Source organism: Ailuropoda melanoleuca, chromosome 1 (genome assembly GCF_002007445.2).
Source record: "Ailuropoda melanoleuca isolate Jingjing chromosome 1, ASM200744v2, whole genome shotgun sequence".
NCBI classification, from domain to species: domain Eukaryota; kingdom Metazoa; phylum Chordata; class Mammalia; order Carnivora; family Ursidae; genus Ailuropoda; species Ailuropoda melanoleuca.
In genome coordinates this window covers 8,667,689-8,682,602 of record NC_048218.1, presented here as the reverse complement: position 1 = coordinate 8,682,602, position 14,914 = coordinate 8,667,689, and the positions used below count along the sequence as shown (strand labels likewise).

Here is a 14,914-nt window from a genome sequence, read left to right as displayed (position 1 = left end):
TCAATATACAGAAATCTGTTGCATTTCCACACATTAATAACAAACTATCTGAAAGACAAATTAAGAAAGCAATCCCACTTAAAACAGCATCAAAAACAATAAAATACATAGGAATAAATTTAACCAAGGAGATAAAGGACCTGTACACTGAAAACTATGACACTGATGAAAGAGATTAAAGAAGACACGAATGAATGTAAAGATATTCCATGTTCACAGATTAAAAGAATTAATGACGTGAAGATGTTCATACTACCCAAAGTGATCTACAGATTCAGTGCAGTCCCTATCAAAATCGTAATGGCACCTTTCACAAAAATAGAAAAAAGTATCCAAAAATTTGTATGGAACCACAAAAAACCCCAAGTGGCTAAAGTGATCCTGAAAAATAAAGAACAAAGTTGGAGGCATGGCACATCCTGATTTCAAGTTATATTACAAAGATAGAGTAATCAGAACAGTATGGTACTGGCATAAAAACCATCACATGGAAGAGAACAGAGAGCCCAGACATAAACCCACACGTACACGGTCAACTAAATTTTGACAAGGCCACCAAGAACACACGATGGGAAAAGGACAGTCTCTTCAATAAATGGTGCTGGGGAAACTGGATATCCACATGCTATCTTATACCACTCACAAAAATTAACTCAAAACAGATCAAAGATTTAAATGTAAGACCTGAAACCATAAAACTCCTAGAAGAAAACATAGGGGAAAAGATCCTCAACATGGGCCTTGACAATGATTTCTTGGCTAAGACATCAAAAGTACAGCTAGGCTGCCTTTCGGGATCGCTCACCCCTTCTCATCCCTCTGCCCTTTATGGGATGTGGATGTCACAGTGACAGGGAGGGGGTTGTAAAACTGAAAACCACGGGGAGAGGGCTTGGCCCCTGGGGACCCCTGGACAGAACCTCTTTCTCCTTGCACCTAGGTGCTGCTCATTCCCTGTTGCCAGTCTGCAAAATGAGGTCTGAGGAAGTTGCCTGTTAGAACATGAAAACGAGACAAAATAAAGCAAACCGCTGTAAGGGGGTCTATCCCCGCCCTGCACTGTAGGCTGCCCATCTTTGGAGGCAGAAACAGGTATAAGTGACAAGTGACAGACTTGAATTCAGAGACTCCTGAGTTCTAATCCCAACTATATGATGTGGACAGGTCCCATGACCCCTCTGTCCCTCAGTTTCTTCACCTCTGGTAAAACATGGAATACTTGCCCCATAAAGCTACTGTGAAATGAGATGGGAAAATCCTATGAGAACATGCAGGCCAGTGCAGGGAGGAGCTAGGCTCCTGTTAGCGCCTTCTCCACCCCCTCCTGGGCTGGGGTAAGCATTTCCCTTTCTCCTCCAACTGCCTCACTCCCACTCTGATTCTTCTCTAGAATATGGTTTGGGAAGACCATTTGGGAGAATGTCTAGATCTTACACTACGGAAGGAAAATGCAGGCCAGTGTGACGTCCACTAGAATCAGAAAGAAAATGCATGTTCTGATATGCCAAATCCAGGGTCCAGAGCAAGCTCCTCAATCTCTAGGGGCTTCAACCACAAAATGAGGGGGTCTGAGTGAATCATCTCAAGGCCTTCTTTCACCCCAACCCTCTGACAGGACACGTATTCAGAGGCCCCCAGCCTCAGAGTCACACAATCTGGGGTCTGCCTAATGCTTCACATCGAGTCATGAGATGATCAAATAAAACCCAAGGCCCAGTGCCTCAGAGAGCACTCCTTCATCAGAATCTCTAAATGAGTGGTTCACAAACAATGGGCACTGAAATCACCCAGGGGCTCACTGAAAATACATATTCCTGGTCTTACCCCCCAAGATTCTGATTCTGTGGGTTTGGGATGGGCTGAACCTGGTAGTGTCTGATGCCACGATCAGCGCCCACATCCTAACAAGCATCCTCTTAATAAGTTTCAACCACTTGTGACCAAAGATAGCTCCACCCCCTCATGTGGCTCTGTGCTCACCTGCTGAATACCCTCAGCCCCGTTACTTCCCTTCTCTACACCCATTTGCTCTTCTATAAAATGTGGCTCAGGGACTGGGTTGCCATTTTTGAAGATGGGTTCCCTGGGCCATAAGTCTGCTCTTCTATATATTAAGGAGTCTCTTTGCTTATCAAAGTAAGTGCCAGGAGAGAGCAGATTTAAACAAGCAAGACTGTAACATCCAGCCCTCCAACGTTCTTCCAAGGATGACCGATCCAGCAACACTTTAACTTTACAGAGTTCTGATCAGGTGAGATCAGGTGCCTCCCTAAGCCTGTGTGCACCTTTCACAAACACAATCTTTGCTGTATGAACGTTACAAGCATGGTGTCTGGAGGTCGACAGAGGTTTGAATCCTACCTGTGCCCCTCAGCACTAGGTGACCTCAGCAATAACTTCGTGTTTACATTTACACAATCAGGAAAATATGAACTCATCAGACCATGGGTCAGGATTAACAACGGTGATAAATGTAACGCACAGGCACTTACTGACACTGTCAGACTGACAGCCTCGGGACCTTCCTGGAAAAGCGTTAGCTGCAAGTGAGAAGAGGAGTAGAATACTAAGCACTAACCTTACTTTATTAAAAAATAGGTTTACTGACATATAACTCACAGGCCGTACCACTGACCCATTTAAAGTGTACAATCCAATGGGCCTCAGTATTCGTGCAAAGCCACGCAGCCATCACAGCTTGAGAGCACTTCCGTCACCCCAGAGAGAAACCCTACGCTCTAGCCCTTGCCACCCAATCCTGGCGTGCCCCAGCCCGCCCCACCGGCCCCACAGCAGCCACTCATCTACTTCCCATCACTCGACATTTGCCAATTCTGCACATTTCATACAAATACAATTATATGTGGTCTTTTGTGACTGGGTTCTTTCATTTAGCATATGAAGGCTCATTCGTGTTGTAGCATTTATGAGTACTTTGTTCTTTTCTGTGCCTGAATAAGATCCCATTTTATGGAAAAAATCTCATTTTATGTATCCATTCATCCACAGAGGAACCTTTGGGTGGGACCTGTTATGAACAACTGCTATACGAACTGCTATGAACATTCATGTTCAAGTTTTTGTGTGGACATGTTTTCAAGTCTTGGGTATGCACCTGGGAGGGGAATTGCTGGGTCATAAACTCGGTGCTAAACCTTTGGAGGAACTGCCAGACTGTTGCTCAAAGCAACTGCACCACCTGACCTCCCCCTCACCAGGGTAAGAGGTTCCAATTGCTCCACATCCTCAACACTTCATCTTTTTTATTACAGCTGTCCCAGTGGGTATGATGTGGTAACGTTGCATTTTTATTAAATTCTACTATATTTTTGTGAGTTTTTAAAAATTTATTCACAGCCTAATGTTAAAACTGTGTAATAATTTAACTATAGAATAGAAGGAAATTAGACAAGAAAATATTCCCTCAAGGCAAGGTTACAACAGAATGATAAAGACAGAAAGATGCCCTCTGAAAGGTGAAAACAGCATCAGAGAGAGCACATGGCACTGTTGTGTGTGGCAAGCTGGCGTGCTCTCTATGGTCCCTGGCTTTGTTGTATGTGGTACACTGGCAGGGTTATAGAAAAATGCTTCAGGCCTACTTCATCCCTCTTAATGTTCCGTTCCCTTTAATTCACAAACGGCTTTCTGGATCTGTTTTTTTAAAAAAAAAAAAAAAAGCCCTTTTCCAAGTGAACCAACATGGTTGCATGCCTGACAAAGCTCTATATTCATATGTCAGCTGACAAACTGATTTGGGTTTTGTTATACTTTACTCCTCTGGACAAAACTACTACCCAACATTAATCTATCACACAGAACGTGGTTGCTGTCTGCCACCTGGGAGCTAAAATAAATTCCCTATTTCTGGGCCTTAATGGCTCCTCTCAGGGTGGTGTCTCCGTGCTTCGGTGAAAGCCACTTTCATAGAATTAACAGCTCTGATTTCCTAGGTCATTACCAGTCTCCACCTTCAGAATTGAGGTATGCCCCAAATAGCCCTTAACTTCTTGGTGTCCGTCCCCTCAGGCCAAGTCACCCCTCACGGGAGGCTTTCCACCCACAAACTCTGATAGCAACAAGGGGCGGGTGTGTTAGGAACCTCAGCCATACACAAGGCACTAGTGAGGAGAGAAAAAGGAAAAGGAGGAAGATGGAAAGGGTGCTGGGGGAGGGGAGAGGGTGGGACACTAAAGAAGGAAGAAAACAGTGCTGCTGGGAAAAGATCAGGGCAGGCTGCCCCTCCTGTTTAGATACAGATGGTTTTGCTGGCCTTCATGATGATGATTTTGCAAGGACAAACCAGCAGGTTACCCTGTGGGCCAGACTGCCTTACAAGAGCCTCAGATTTCTCCCAAGCATTGTCTACAAATGGAAAAGTCTTATTCTGACATTTTTCAAATACACATAGACCTGATGTGAATGATGAAACACTTCTCGTTTGTAAATGTGTAACGACTTTTGTCATTGTCTATTTTTTTCTAAACACTGGCCACCTAAAGCACAACTATTACCACACAAGTCTGTGAAGTTTTTCATGTTAAGGGGGGGGCTTTATTTTCGGAAGGTGTAAGGCAGCTTCAAGTAGGAGTTCATGTACTATATATTATACACATTAAGTTATATATATTAAGTTATATATATTACATAATATACATAACTTAAATTTTATATATACATACATGTATATATATGTATATATGTATGTATGTATGTGTATATATATACACATATATATATAGTTAGGTCCTAAATGTACGCAAACAGGGAACAGAAAAAATAATTATCGAATAGCACAGGGGTCAGCCAACCATGGCCCATGACCTGTCTCTGTAAACAGTCTTACTGGAACACAGTCATGCAACCTGTTTGCATACTATCTATATGCTGTACAATATAGTTGGGACAAAGACCGTATGGCTCAGAAAGCTTAAAATATTTACTATCTGCCCCTTGAAAGTTTGCAGACCCCTGGTGTATCAAATCCTGAAACACACTGCAGCTATTTTAAAATAGCAACCATATATATGAACAGGGAAAGATGTCCAGATCCTCTGACTGCCTTCCAAAGTGAGTGGGCCCCATTTGCTTGTTTGGGTTGTATTCCACGAGGGCAGGATTTCCAGTGCTGAGGAAGAACGCAAACCTGGGAGGGAAAAGTGGATTCTGGGCACGAATGTCCAACTGGGGTGGCCCCTGCACTGTGTGGTCCCAGTCCGGCCCCAACCTCGCAGAGGCCTGGTGGTCCCTTCAAGACTCCACCCCCTGCATGACTCATTCAGGGATCCCCTGAGGCCAAGGACTAGGGAGAGCTGAGGAGGGAACATCCCTTCTTCCCAACTGATTCTGAAAACGATAAAGAGGAAAAAAGTAAGGATGGACGTTCACATATAACCATGGCTTTGGGGCACTTTACCTACACTGAACCCCAGAATCAAGCAGACATCCCGACTGAGGATCAGCGGTGCCAGGCTCCCTGACTGGCATATTGATGCCCACTGAAATGGAGGCGACAAGCCCATAGGTGTGAACTACATCCCCATGTCATCAGGACAGCACAGTACATCCTGGCCACAAACACACCCCAGCTGTGGACCCTGGTCCCTCTGAGGGCAGGGTGAGTGGGCATTTTCACTACAGCACACACTAGGCATAGCATCTTAGGCAATTTCTTCCCCTCTTGATTTACAGCACGGGATAACTCTGAGGCTTAAATAAAACTCTGCACACCAGGCCTGAGCACAGTGCCTCACATCCAGCAATGCTAATATTCAATAAATGTTACTGTCTTATGTTTCAGTCGTAGTCCAGTTTTTATAACAGGTACATATTTGCTTCTGTGATACATGATAACACCTGTTGACTTCCTCACAGTGGTCCTGAATGTTCACGGACAGGCATGAGAACGCTACGAAGAGTGTAAATCCTGAGCCAAGATCTAAAAAGTACTAATTAGTACACGCTTTATACAAAAACCATTCTCAGAGGAAAGTCATTATCCTAAAACGTTATTTAAAAAAAAAAGAAAAAGAAAAAGGGAAGGTAAAGACTCATCATTCAAAATGGCCAATTGAGCCCAGTAATCTCCTATTCCTCCCAAACCCCCATTAAAATAACAGAAAAGCAGCAGAATAAAAGAGTTAAACCACAAAGAGAATGGAAAAGGGACATGTCTAAGAAAGAGATTCAAACACATTCTGGAAAACTGCAGAGGGTGGTCTGTTAAGGTAGGCCCCGCTCTGTCCGGTATTTAATGACTGAACTCCCATTCCATAAAAATCACAGACAGTGCCCCAACTGTCCCTCCTATACCCAATTCCCTCATCCCTGGTAAGTGAGGCCAAGAAGGGGAGAGGCAGCATCACTTGCCGGACATGTGTCCCCGCCCCTCGGCCCTTCCGCTGGGTGCGGGCTCAGGGTTGATGCACAGGGCGTCCACCCCCATTCCTGCCCAACGACCTCCTTTCCAGATTGGAAATCAGAACCGAAAAACATGACGTGGTTTGCTCCCGCTGGGACAGCCTGGTGCAGCTGGGGTTCGTGAAGCCCAGCTGAGACCCAGGCTGGCCCCGCACTCCCCCATATGCACCCCCCGAAGCCACTCACTGATGGCACATCCCTAACCCAACGGTATTAGAACCTAATAAACATACAACTTCTTGCCCTTTGACAGGTGCTGTGTCAGAGGGGTTAGGAGGACACTGGGTGAAAGGCCACACACAGAGCCCCTCACAGCGCCCCCTCCTCACAGTGCAGTGCCTTCCTCCTACTTCTTCCTGCAGGACTGTGGTCTGTTTTGAGAATATCAGACGGGCTGTGAAGATGACACATCCACCTTCGCTTATGGCTCCAGAATGTGCAGAGCCTGCCCTGCCCCCCACAGACACCCTTCAATGTCAGGAGCAGCCGCTGCTCCACCCCACAAACAAAGCAAGCAAAAGGAGCAGGACTCGGTATACAGTTGTTTAATAGAAACCACTGGGTGACTGTAAATGGTACACACCCACCACAGGAGGTGACCAAATGCATCAGGTGATGTTACCTAAAAGCTGTTTGCAAACTGTTTAGAATCTCAGCAGACGCCTGCAGAATCCTTAGTTCTTCTGTCCACAATGTTTCTACCAAAGCTAGTTGGTTTATCAAAGCCACATTTTCATCTTTCATATGAGAAACCTGGAAAGTATTTTTAAATTAATTTTTTTACTGTAGTAAAATAAACATAAAATTTACCATTCTGACCACTTTTCCATGTACAGTTCAATGGCATTAAGTACGATCCCAGCGTTATGTAACTGTCACCACTGTGCGTCCCCAGGATTCCTTCACTGTCTCTAACAGAAACAGCACCCATTACGCACAAACTCCCCATTCCCCCCACCCCCAGCCCCTGGTAACCTCTACTCTACTTTCGGTCTCTATGAGTTTGCCTATGCTGGACAGTGGAATCACACAATATTTGTCTTTTTGTATTCTGGTTTATTTCACTTAGTATAATGTCTTGAAGGTTCACTAAAATTATTTTTCAATCCCAGTAATGTCTTCATTAAAATGAGCTGATTTCTCAGGGCACCTGGGTGGCTCAGCTGGTTAAACATATGCCTGCCTTCAGCTCAGGTCATGATCCCAAAGGTCCTGGGATCGAGCCCCACACTGTGTTGGGCTCCCTACTAGGCAGGGAGTCTGCTTCTCCCTCTGCCCCTCCCCCTGCTTATTCTCTCTCTTTCTATCTCAAATAAGTAAAATCTTTTTTAAAAAATGAGCTGATTTCCCACTTAATTAAAACATTTACTAAATACAAATACTTAAAAAGAGTACTTGAAAATTCATCCAATAATTTTACCTACTGAAAATATAAACACAATGTTAGCAGTCAAAAAACCCAGAAATTATATCAACATTCATCTATTTAAGGCATCAAACAATGCCCTAATAAGGTGTAACATGTACAAAACAAGTAACTTCTTCATCAAAATACTTCTTTAACAAAAGAATGCAATATTCTAGAAACATACCTTTTGCAGCATAGCATTGGTCTCCTCTATGAAATACTGGCATATTTTCTGGGCTATAACCAAACTTCTCTTCTCATTTGTATCTGAAATTATTTCCCCAAGAAGTATTTTTTTCCAGCATGTACTAGAACCAAATTGTTCAGTAAGATAATGTCAGCAGGCTCTCAGGAAATAAAGAAGTCTTTTTACACTTCAGCACAACAAACTCTTATTTTTCCAGAAGCATAATAAACTCACTCCAGTAGCAGATTCCCTAAAACCTCCCACCACACACAGCTCCTGTGCTGAAGCAGACAAGGTACAGAAGGAGGAACAACTGAGAATAAGAATCAAAGGGACTGACGCTCTTTGCGGGAAGACACTGAATTTGATTAGCACTGCAATCCTGTGTCTGGCACCGAAGTAAGTGGAGTCATGTCCACCAGTCATGGGAACAGACCAGAAGACAGAACAGGAAGGTGATTCCCAGCCAAAAGGACTAAGGAGTAAGGAGCAAAGACAGCAGAACTTTCCTTCTCTTCAAGTGACAGTCTTTCCTGAACTAGGGCAAACTGAACAGAACACATTTCTCAAGGTAAAATGCTCTGGAGATGGAAGGAAGAATCTACAGTGAAGCCTTTCTGTGCATGCAGGTCACTCCCATTTTACACTGAAAATATGCAGGAAATGGGTTCAGGGGGCAAGTGGAGCCAACCTTCCACAGGCAGAGAAGCAGAAGTATTTCAGGGTAAGCAAGAGGGAGCCACAGCAAGATGCTGAGACAGAAGGTGACAGAGCCAAATCCACACGCCCGCCAGAGCACTAAGCAGAGAACAAGGGTGGAGGAATAAATCCTGGATACGAACAATCTGAAGTGGAATGGCTTAGGGGGGGAAAGGTAAGGTGACAACTGCCACATCAGAGTGGAAGTATACAGAAGTCACTCAGAAATTCAGAACAGCTGACAAGCCGCACATGGAATAAAGTCTTAAAAGTCTTCAGCTTTAGAGACAACAACGGAAAGCTCAGAAACAGCTAAGTTCTCAGGAAAGGAAGGAAGGAAATCACTCTATGCCAGGAACAGTGTTTCATATAAAACAATTATCTAATTTAATCTTCACAATTACCTCGTAAAGAAACCATTTAGTATTCTCATGTTAGACACAAACTGAGAATCGGGAACGGTAACGAACTCACCCGAGGTGACACAACACAGCTAAGGAGAGACAGACACAGCATGCAAACCACATCCGGCATAATCGCCACCACGGGCCTGTTCTGCCACATCACTCTAGACTGTCAGGAGTAACTCAAGGGAGAAAAGACCCCAGAGTGACCTCTCGTACCTTTTTCCACAAAGGACTTAAAGACACTTACATGGGCACACGCGAGATGAAATAAAAGATGAATGGACAGTGAAAACCAGACAAAAGAAAGTTCGAAGGAGGAAGGGTAAAATACAACCAGGATAAATCGCATGCCTGAAAATCCTGCACATTTGGACGGGCCACAAATTGGCCACTGAGTTTTCCAGGAAACAATAAAGAGAAGGAAACATATCAGATACAGAATCCACAGTGGCTGTAAGATAAAAAACACACCATCTGCTGAGAACAGACACAACTATTCCTGGTGTCGAGATCAGGGAGTCGCTTTTTTCCGAGTCCCTATAGAAAAAGAGGTCAGCAATATCCCGACAGGAGTTACTGAATGAGCACCAACTACTTCAGGGCACCGTGCCAAGGGCATTAGCTTCTTCAGTCCTCCCAGCCACTTGAGGGTGGGCTCACCATCTTCGGCAAGCTCTCTCTTCGTACGGTTTCTCTCATCTGAGCCTTGGCTAAGCAGTGGACCCAGGCTGAAGGAGGTACCTGCACTGGGCAGTGGCCAGTCCTTTCCATGCTGGGGGAGGGACCGGCAGCCTCAAGGTAACATTAAGGAGCCTAACCAAGACATGTGTCTCCACCGGGGGTTCCCCTCTACCTGCCTCCCCCATGAAAATACCCAGGCCACTCCTTTAGCAGGGAGCTCGATCTGTGCCCTGGGGCAGAACCAGGCGTAGGAGCTGTTTGCCCCCAGGAAAAAACTACCTACTCAGGGACTTCCCTTTGTACAGTGCCAATGCTCACATTTTTTAAAATATTGACTCAAGGGGTACCTGGGTGGCTCAGTCAGATGAGCATCTGACTCTTGATTTTGGCTCAGGTCATGATCTCAGGGTGGTGACAGGCTCCTCACTCAGCACAGAGTCTGCTTGAAATTCTCTCTCTCCCTCTCCTTCTGCCCTTCCCCAACTCGCGCGGGTGCACAAGTTCTCTCGTTCTCTCTCTCTCTCTCTCTCTCAAATAAATAAATAAATAAAATCTTTAAAAAAAAAATTTAAACATCTAGCTGCAGGTCAGCAGGGAAAAAATACCTGAGAATAGAAAGTTCTCAGGGCCATGTACTCTGATTATGACTCTAAAACCAGAATTCCAGAAATGGTGAAATGCTCAGGGCATGGGCAAGATCCATAAAGAATAAGCCTCCCAGTATACAATGGCATTCCTTTCTCCTCCCAGGCTGGATATTTGATAGTAAGCCAACAGAAGCCCCAAGGTTATGTCCAGGTTGTAACCACAGCTCTGGACCAACATGCTGAAACTTACAATTCTTCGGCTTCCAGACATAACAACTTGAGAGCTGTGCGTAACCTCCAAGATGGTCCATCCCATCCAAATGTCAAATTTCTAAAGTATAAAGACAAATAACGACACACCTGTCATTTCAGTACTTCAGGACACCATGGCAAATGGCTGAAGAGCCAAACATTTTCTGAAGGGTCTAAACATTATGGTCACAAAGACAAAAGAGAAAAGTAAGTCTGCAAATACTTAAGAATAAAGCCAGAGGTAAAAAAAAAAAAAAATTGGGAAAAAAAAAATTTGTTTAAAAAAAAAAATGTAAAAGGGGCGCCTGGGTGGCTTAGGTGATTAAGTGTCTGCCTTTGGCACAGGTCATGATCCTGGGGGTCCTGGGATCGAGCCCCAACTCAGGCTCCCTGCTCAGCAGGGAGTCTGCTTCTCCCTCTCCCTTTGCCCCTCTCCCCTGCTCATGCTCTCTCTCCTTCCCTCTCTCAAATAAATAAATAAGTCTTAAAAAAAAGGGGGGGGGTAAAAAACTACTTTCCAATTAATTTCAGAAAGGAGCTGAATCTGGCTGAGGAAGGCAGAGGAAGAGGGTTGGTGCCACAGGTCCCAGGGAGAGGAAAGATGAAGAATCAGAGTCCCCCTGGGCATCAAATAAATGGCAGCCACCACAGCCAGACTGCACTCACACTGCTGCTGGCCCATGTGAAACTTAAGTTTCTTTAAAGAAGAAAATCTGAAAGAGAGAGGCTCCACTTGGCGTGGAATCACCTAGCCACCACCCCCAACCCTGCGTCCTAAGCATGTGCACCATGTTGCTGGGTGACTGAGGGCCAGCCTGGCCTGCAGGAGCCCAATGCCATCCCACTGACCATGTGTTGGAGACAAACATTGGGCTACCAATCAATATAAACAGGGCTTCCTTTCAGTACAGTAACACTTCAAGTTCATATCTCATGTCCCCAAATAAGTTTCTTAAAAAGTATCTTAAACTCCTTGCATGTCCCACATCAATCACAATTTACTACACATAATAAATGCTCAGTAAATACCTACCTGTCAAATGGTACAAGTCAGAAGTAGCTCATACCTATAGAAACGCTACCCTCAATTTTCTCATCAAAGTTTCCTGAAGGAATAATTTTAAGAGACAAAGAAAAAACACTTACTCTATAAAGTCATGATCCTTCAAAATGGAAATCTTCTTGTTCATCTGTTTATCTGTTAATGGAAGATATTTAACAAGTACATCTACAAAAAAAAAAAAAGAAATTTAGGGTGTCATCAGACAAAAGTGTGGGCCTTCTACAATTACTGTCCCTTCCACCAACAATCAAGACCTGTGTAAACAGTTTTACCTAATTCACACCAAAAAGCTCCAGTTGAGTCCGATTCAATGAGATCTTTATTTAGTCCTTGAAAAGCTACAGAATTGCAGGGCAGGGGAGAAAACACCCACAACCTCAACACATGTCCCCACCAAGCAAATTAATCCACAAAGCCTGGTAATCAAGACAGTGGCAGGATGAGAGAAGTCACACCCACCAAAAGTACAGGAGCTGTACAAACATGAGGAATTGTTTCACAATAAGTTTTCAAAAGCCAGAATTCAAAACTGGTATTAGTGATTACAATCATAAGCAATTGAAAGTGAACATGTAAAAATTAACAAAGCTTGTTAGGGTAGCAGGGTAATGACTGATTTTTCTATTTCTAAAATTTCTTTTTTGTATTTCTACATTTTGGTTTTATAAATGTAAAAATAACAAAAATGTAAATTTTGTTCAAACTGTTTGCAAATCAGTATTTCATGGTCATTAATATTAAAATTATTCTAAAACAGGAGGTTAATCTCAAAGCTAGTTTTCTAAGAGACCCAGCAAGGCCCAGTTTTTGCTTTTAATTTCTAGTTTGAGAAATAACATTATTATTCTGCCCATAGGATAGAGTAGTTTCACCTTGAACAAGTTTCTATTTCCACTACAGCTTATATTAAAACTACCCCAAATTATATACTCGGTAAATCTCTGGCTCCAATGGCCTACAAAACTATTTCTCTGCTACTTCAGGAGAAGGGGGAAAGAAACATTTTTCTATGTACTGTTATTAATACTATATTTGGAATTTCCACAGCATAAATTTAATAGCTAAATTATTACGATGGCTAATCAGTAGGTCACAGGAAAACATAAATAAAATCAATATTTCATCATGGCATTAAACCCCCAAAACAAGGAGACTATGTAATATATTTATCCCTGTCACTAGCACAGTGCTTCACACAGTAGGTACTTAACATTTTTAAATTTTTTGTTCTCTAATCTATCCTGCATTTAGTGAGAGTAACAATGTCTCAGTACAAAAATTTCCATTTCTTCCTACCTTTTTAATATTATATTCATTTCTTTAGTGGTTTTCCTTTTCTCCCATTCTGCTGTCTGACCTAATGCAACAAAACTTTTTTCAGTTCTTCCTTTCCTCAGTACTGACCAGAGCCCTGTTGTTTTTCACTTCAACACTCAAATTACATGGTCAGTGAGTGCTTTCCCCTACCTAGGGGAAAATCAATGATACACATTTTAATGTTTTGCCATTTTTACTACAACTTAAAAAAACCACATCCCCAGATTGGGGGCGGGGGGGAAAAGAAAGAACTGTATGCATCCTCTTAGTAAGAACAAAGTTGATTCCAACCTTCTGAGACATAAACACAAGCGTGAGGATTCTGGATGGAAACGAATCCGTATTCCAGGAGCAGCTGCTGGTTATCGTGAGGGCCATAGCAGATGAACACCTCTTCGTGTTTCCTGCAGCCTGAAGCTGTTCTGATTTCGTAACAGCGAGTTTCCTCATTAAATGCTGCTTTTACCTAGAAAGGAAAATCGTTAATGATTTTTTTAAAGCCAAGCATAAAAATGAAAATATTAAGTTTATTGTATTAAAGTCAGATGCAGCTTTCAACACTCATCACAATGTGAATTTAACCACGTGTGGGATCTCATGTGCCCCCATGTCACCACTCGGTGAGGGAGGGAGTCCTGCCCAAGGGCTCTCAGGATGGCCAAACGCATGACTCCTGAAAGCGGACAGGTCACTAGTCACATATACAGCCTGGGGGAAAGGACACCCCAGCCACACAGGGGCTACATTTGGGAGCTGTGTGACCAGCAGGGGCCACGGGAAGCAGGCTTGTGGGTAACAAGGAGGTGACCCCCTGGATCCCGCGGGGAGATGTGAGTGCTCATGTGAAGAGGCAGGTAGGGAGGGGAAACCGTCAGGCTGAGGGCCAGGCGGGGTGCAGCTAGTTGAGCTGATAGGGCTTTTCCCTTTGGATGGGGGGGGGGCATATCCAGTGAGAGCAGAGGAATTCAGTCAGGCCCCTGGGGCCCTGTGATGCCCAAAGATGTCAAGGCAGCACATGAATTTCAGGTCTCACAATACAGAGTCTTTGGGCAGCAGGATATTGGTTGATACAATCATACAGATTTTGTGACAAGTCTACAAACAGATAACAGAGGAAAGACCAAGATGGTCCACCTGCTCTCCACACTAAGAAGTGGGTACAAGCACTGAGGCCACCACACTAAACAGTAAATCCCAGTGAGGACAAGGATGAGAAATGGGGCTGAAATCCCCAGCTTGCAACATCAACAGATTAGGGCCACGGTTTCGAGTTACACACCAAAAGCCAGCTACAACGCACTTCAGACCAAGGTTCAACAATCTTTTTTCCATAAAGGGCCAGCAAGCATTTTAGGCTCTGCCACGGCCCCTGGGTCACACACCCACAGGCTGGAGTTTGTAGGGCCCCTACGATGGCTGTCAAATCACTGGCCTGCAGCATAAATGCACCAAGAGGCCAATAAAAATGAAGCCATCCCAGTGAGGACTGACTCAGTCCCTGTGTCCAGCACCCTATCATATGCACGCCCCTGACATTACTTCATCAACATCACTCCCAGAAACAGCCATCTAACCTCCATCACCTTCGCTGAATACTGTCAGAAATGCATCTTTCTCCAACAGTAACAAGCAGACAGGCAAGGAGATTGCCTCCGCCTGAGAAAGCACAGTACAGGTCTCCCTATGCTCGCCTCACACCGGCACATAGGCTAGCCAGGTGCCATTGATCTTCTCCAGGTGGGGTGCAGTATGAAGAGAACAGCACGAGCAAGGGCCCAGCCGGTGTACCTCTAAGTGGACCCTGAACAGGTTACAGGTGAGCTGACATATGGAAACCTTTGCCCTCAAAGCCATACCCCTACCCCAGCATGCCTACACATATAATCGTCTCCT

At 44.2% G+C, this 14,914-nt stretch overlaps 1 protein-coding gene across 14 annotated transcripts in view; it reads right to left on the bottom strand.

The window, feature by feature from the left end:
* Positions 1-14,914, bottom strand: part of SETD4 (SET domain containing 4) — a 75,405-nt gene that overhangs the window by 41,589 nt on the left and 18,902 nt on the right. For 10 of the 14 annotated variants that reach the window (XM_034655742.1, XM_034655738.1, XM_034655752.1 and 7 more), the window contains exons 7-11: positions 13,313-13,487; positions 11,788-11,869; positions 10,640-10,720; positions 8,013-8,136; positions 7,043-7,173 (exon numbers count right to left, since the gene is read on the bottom strand). In XM_034655742.1, coding sequence (XP_034511633.1) covers positions 7,043-7,173; positions 8,013-8,136; positions 10,640-10,720; positions 11,788-11,869; positions 13,313-13,487 — 593 coding nt within the window. The remainder of the gene's footprint in view (positions 1-7,042; positions 7,174-8,012; positions 8,137-10,639; positions 10,721-11,787; positions 11,870-13,312; positions 13,488-14,914) is intronic. The other 4 variants (XM_034655774.1, XM_019797301.2, XM_034655767.1 and 1 more) reach the window with 1 other exon arrangement.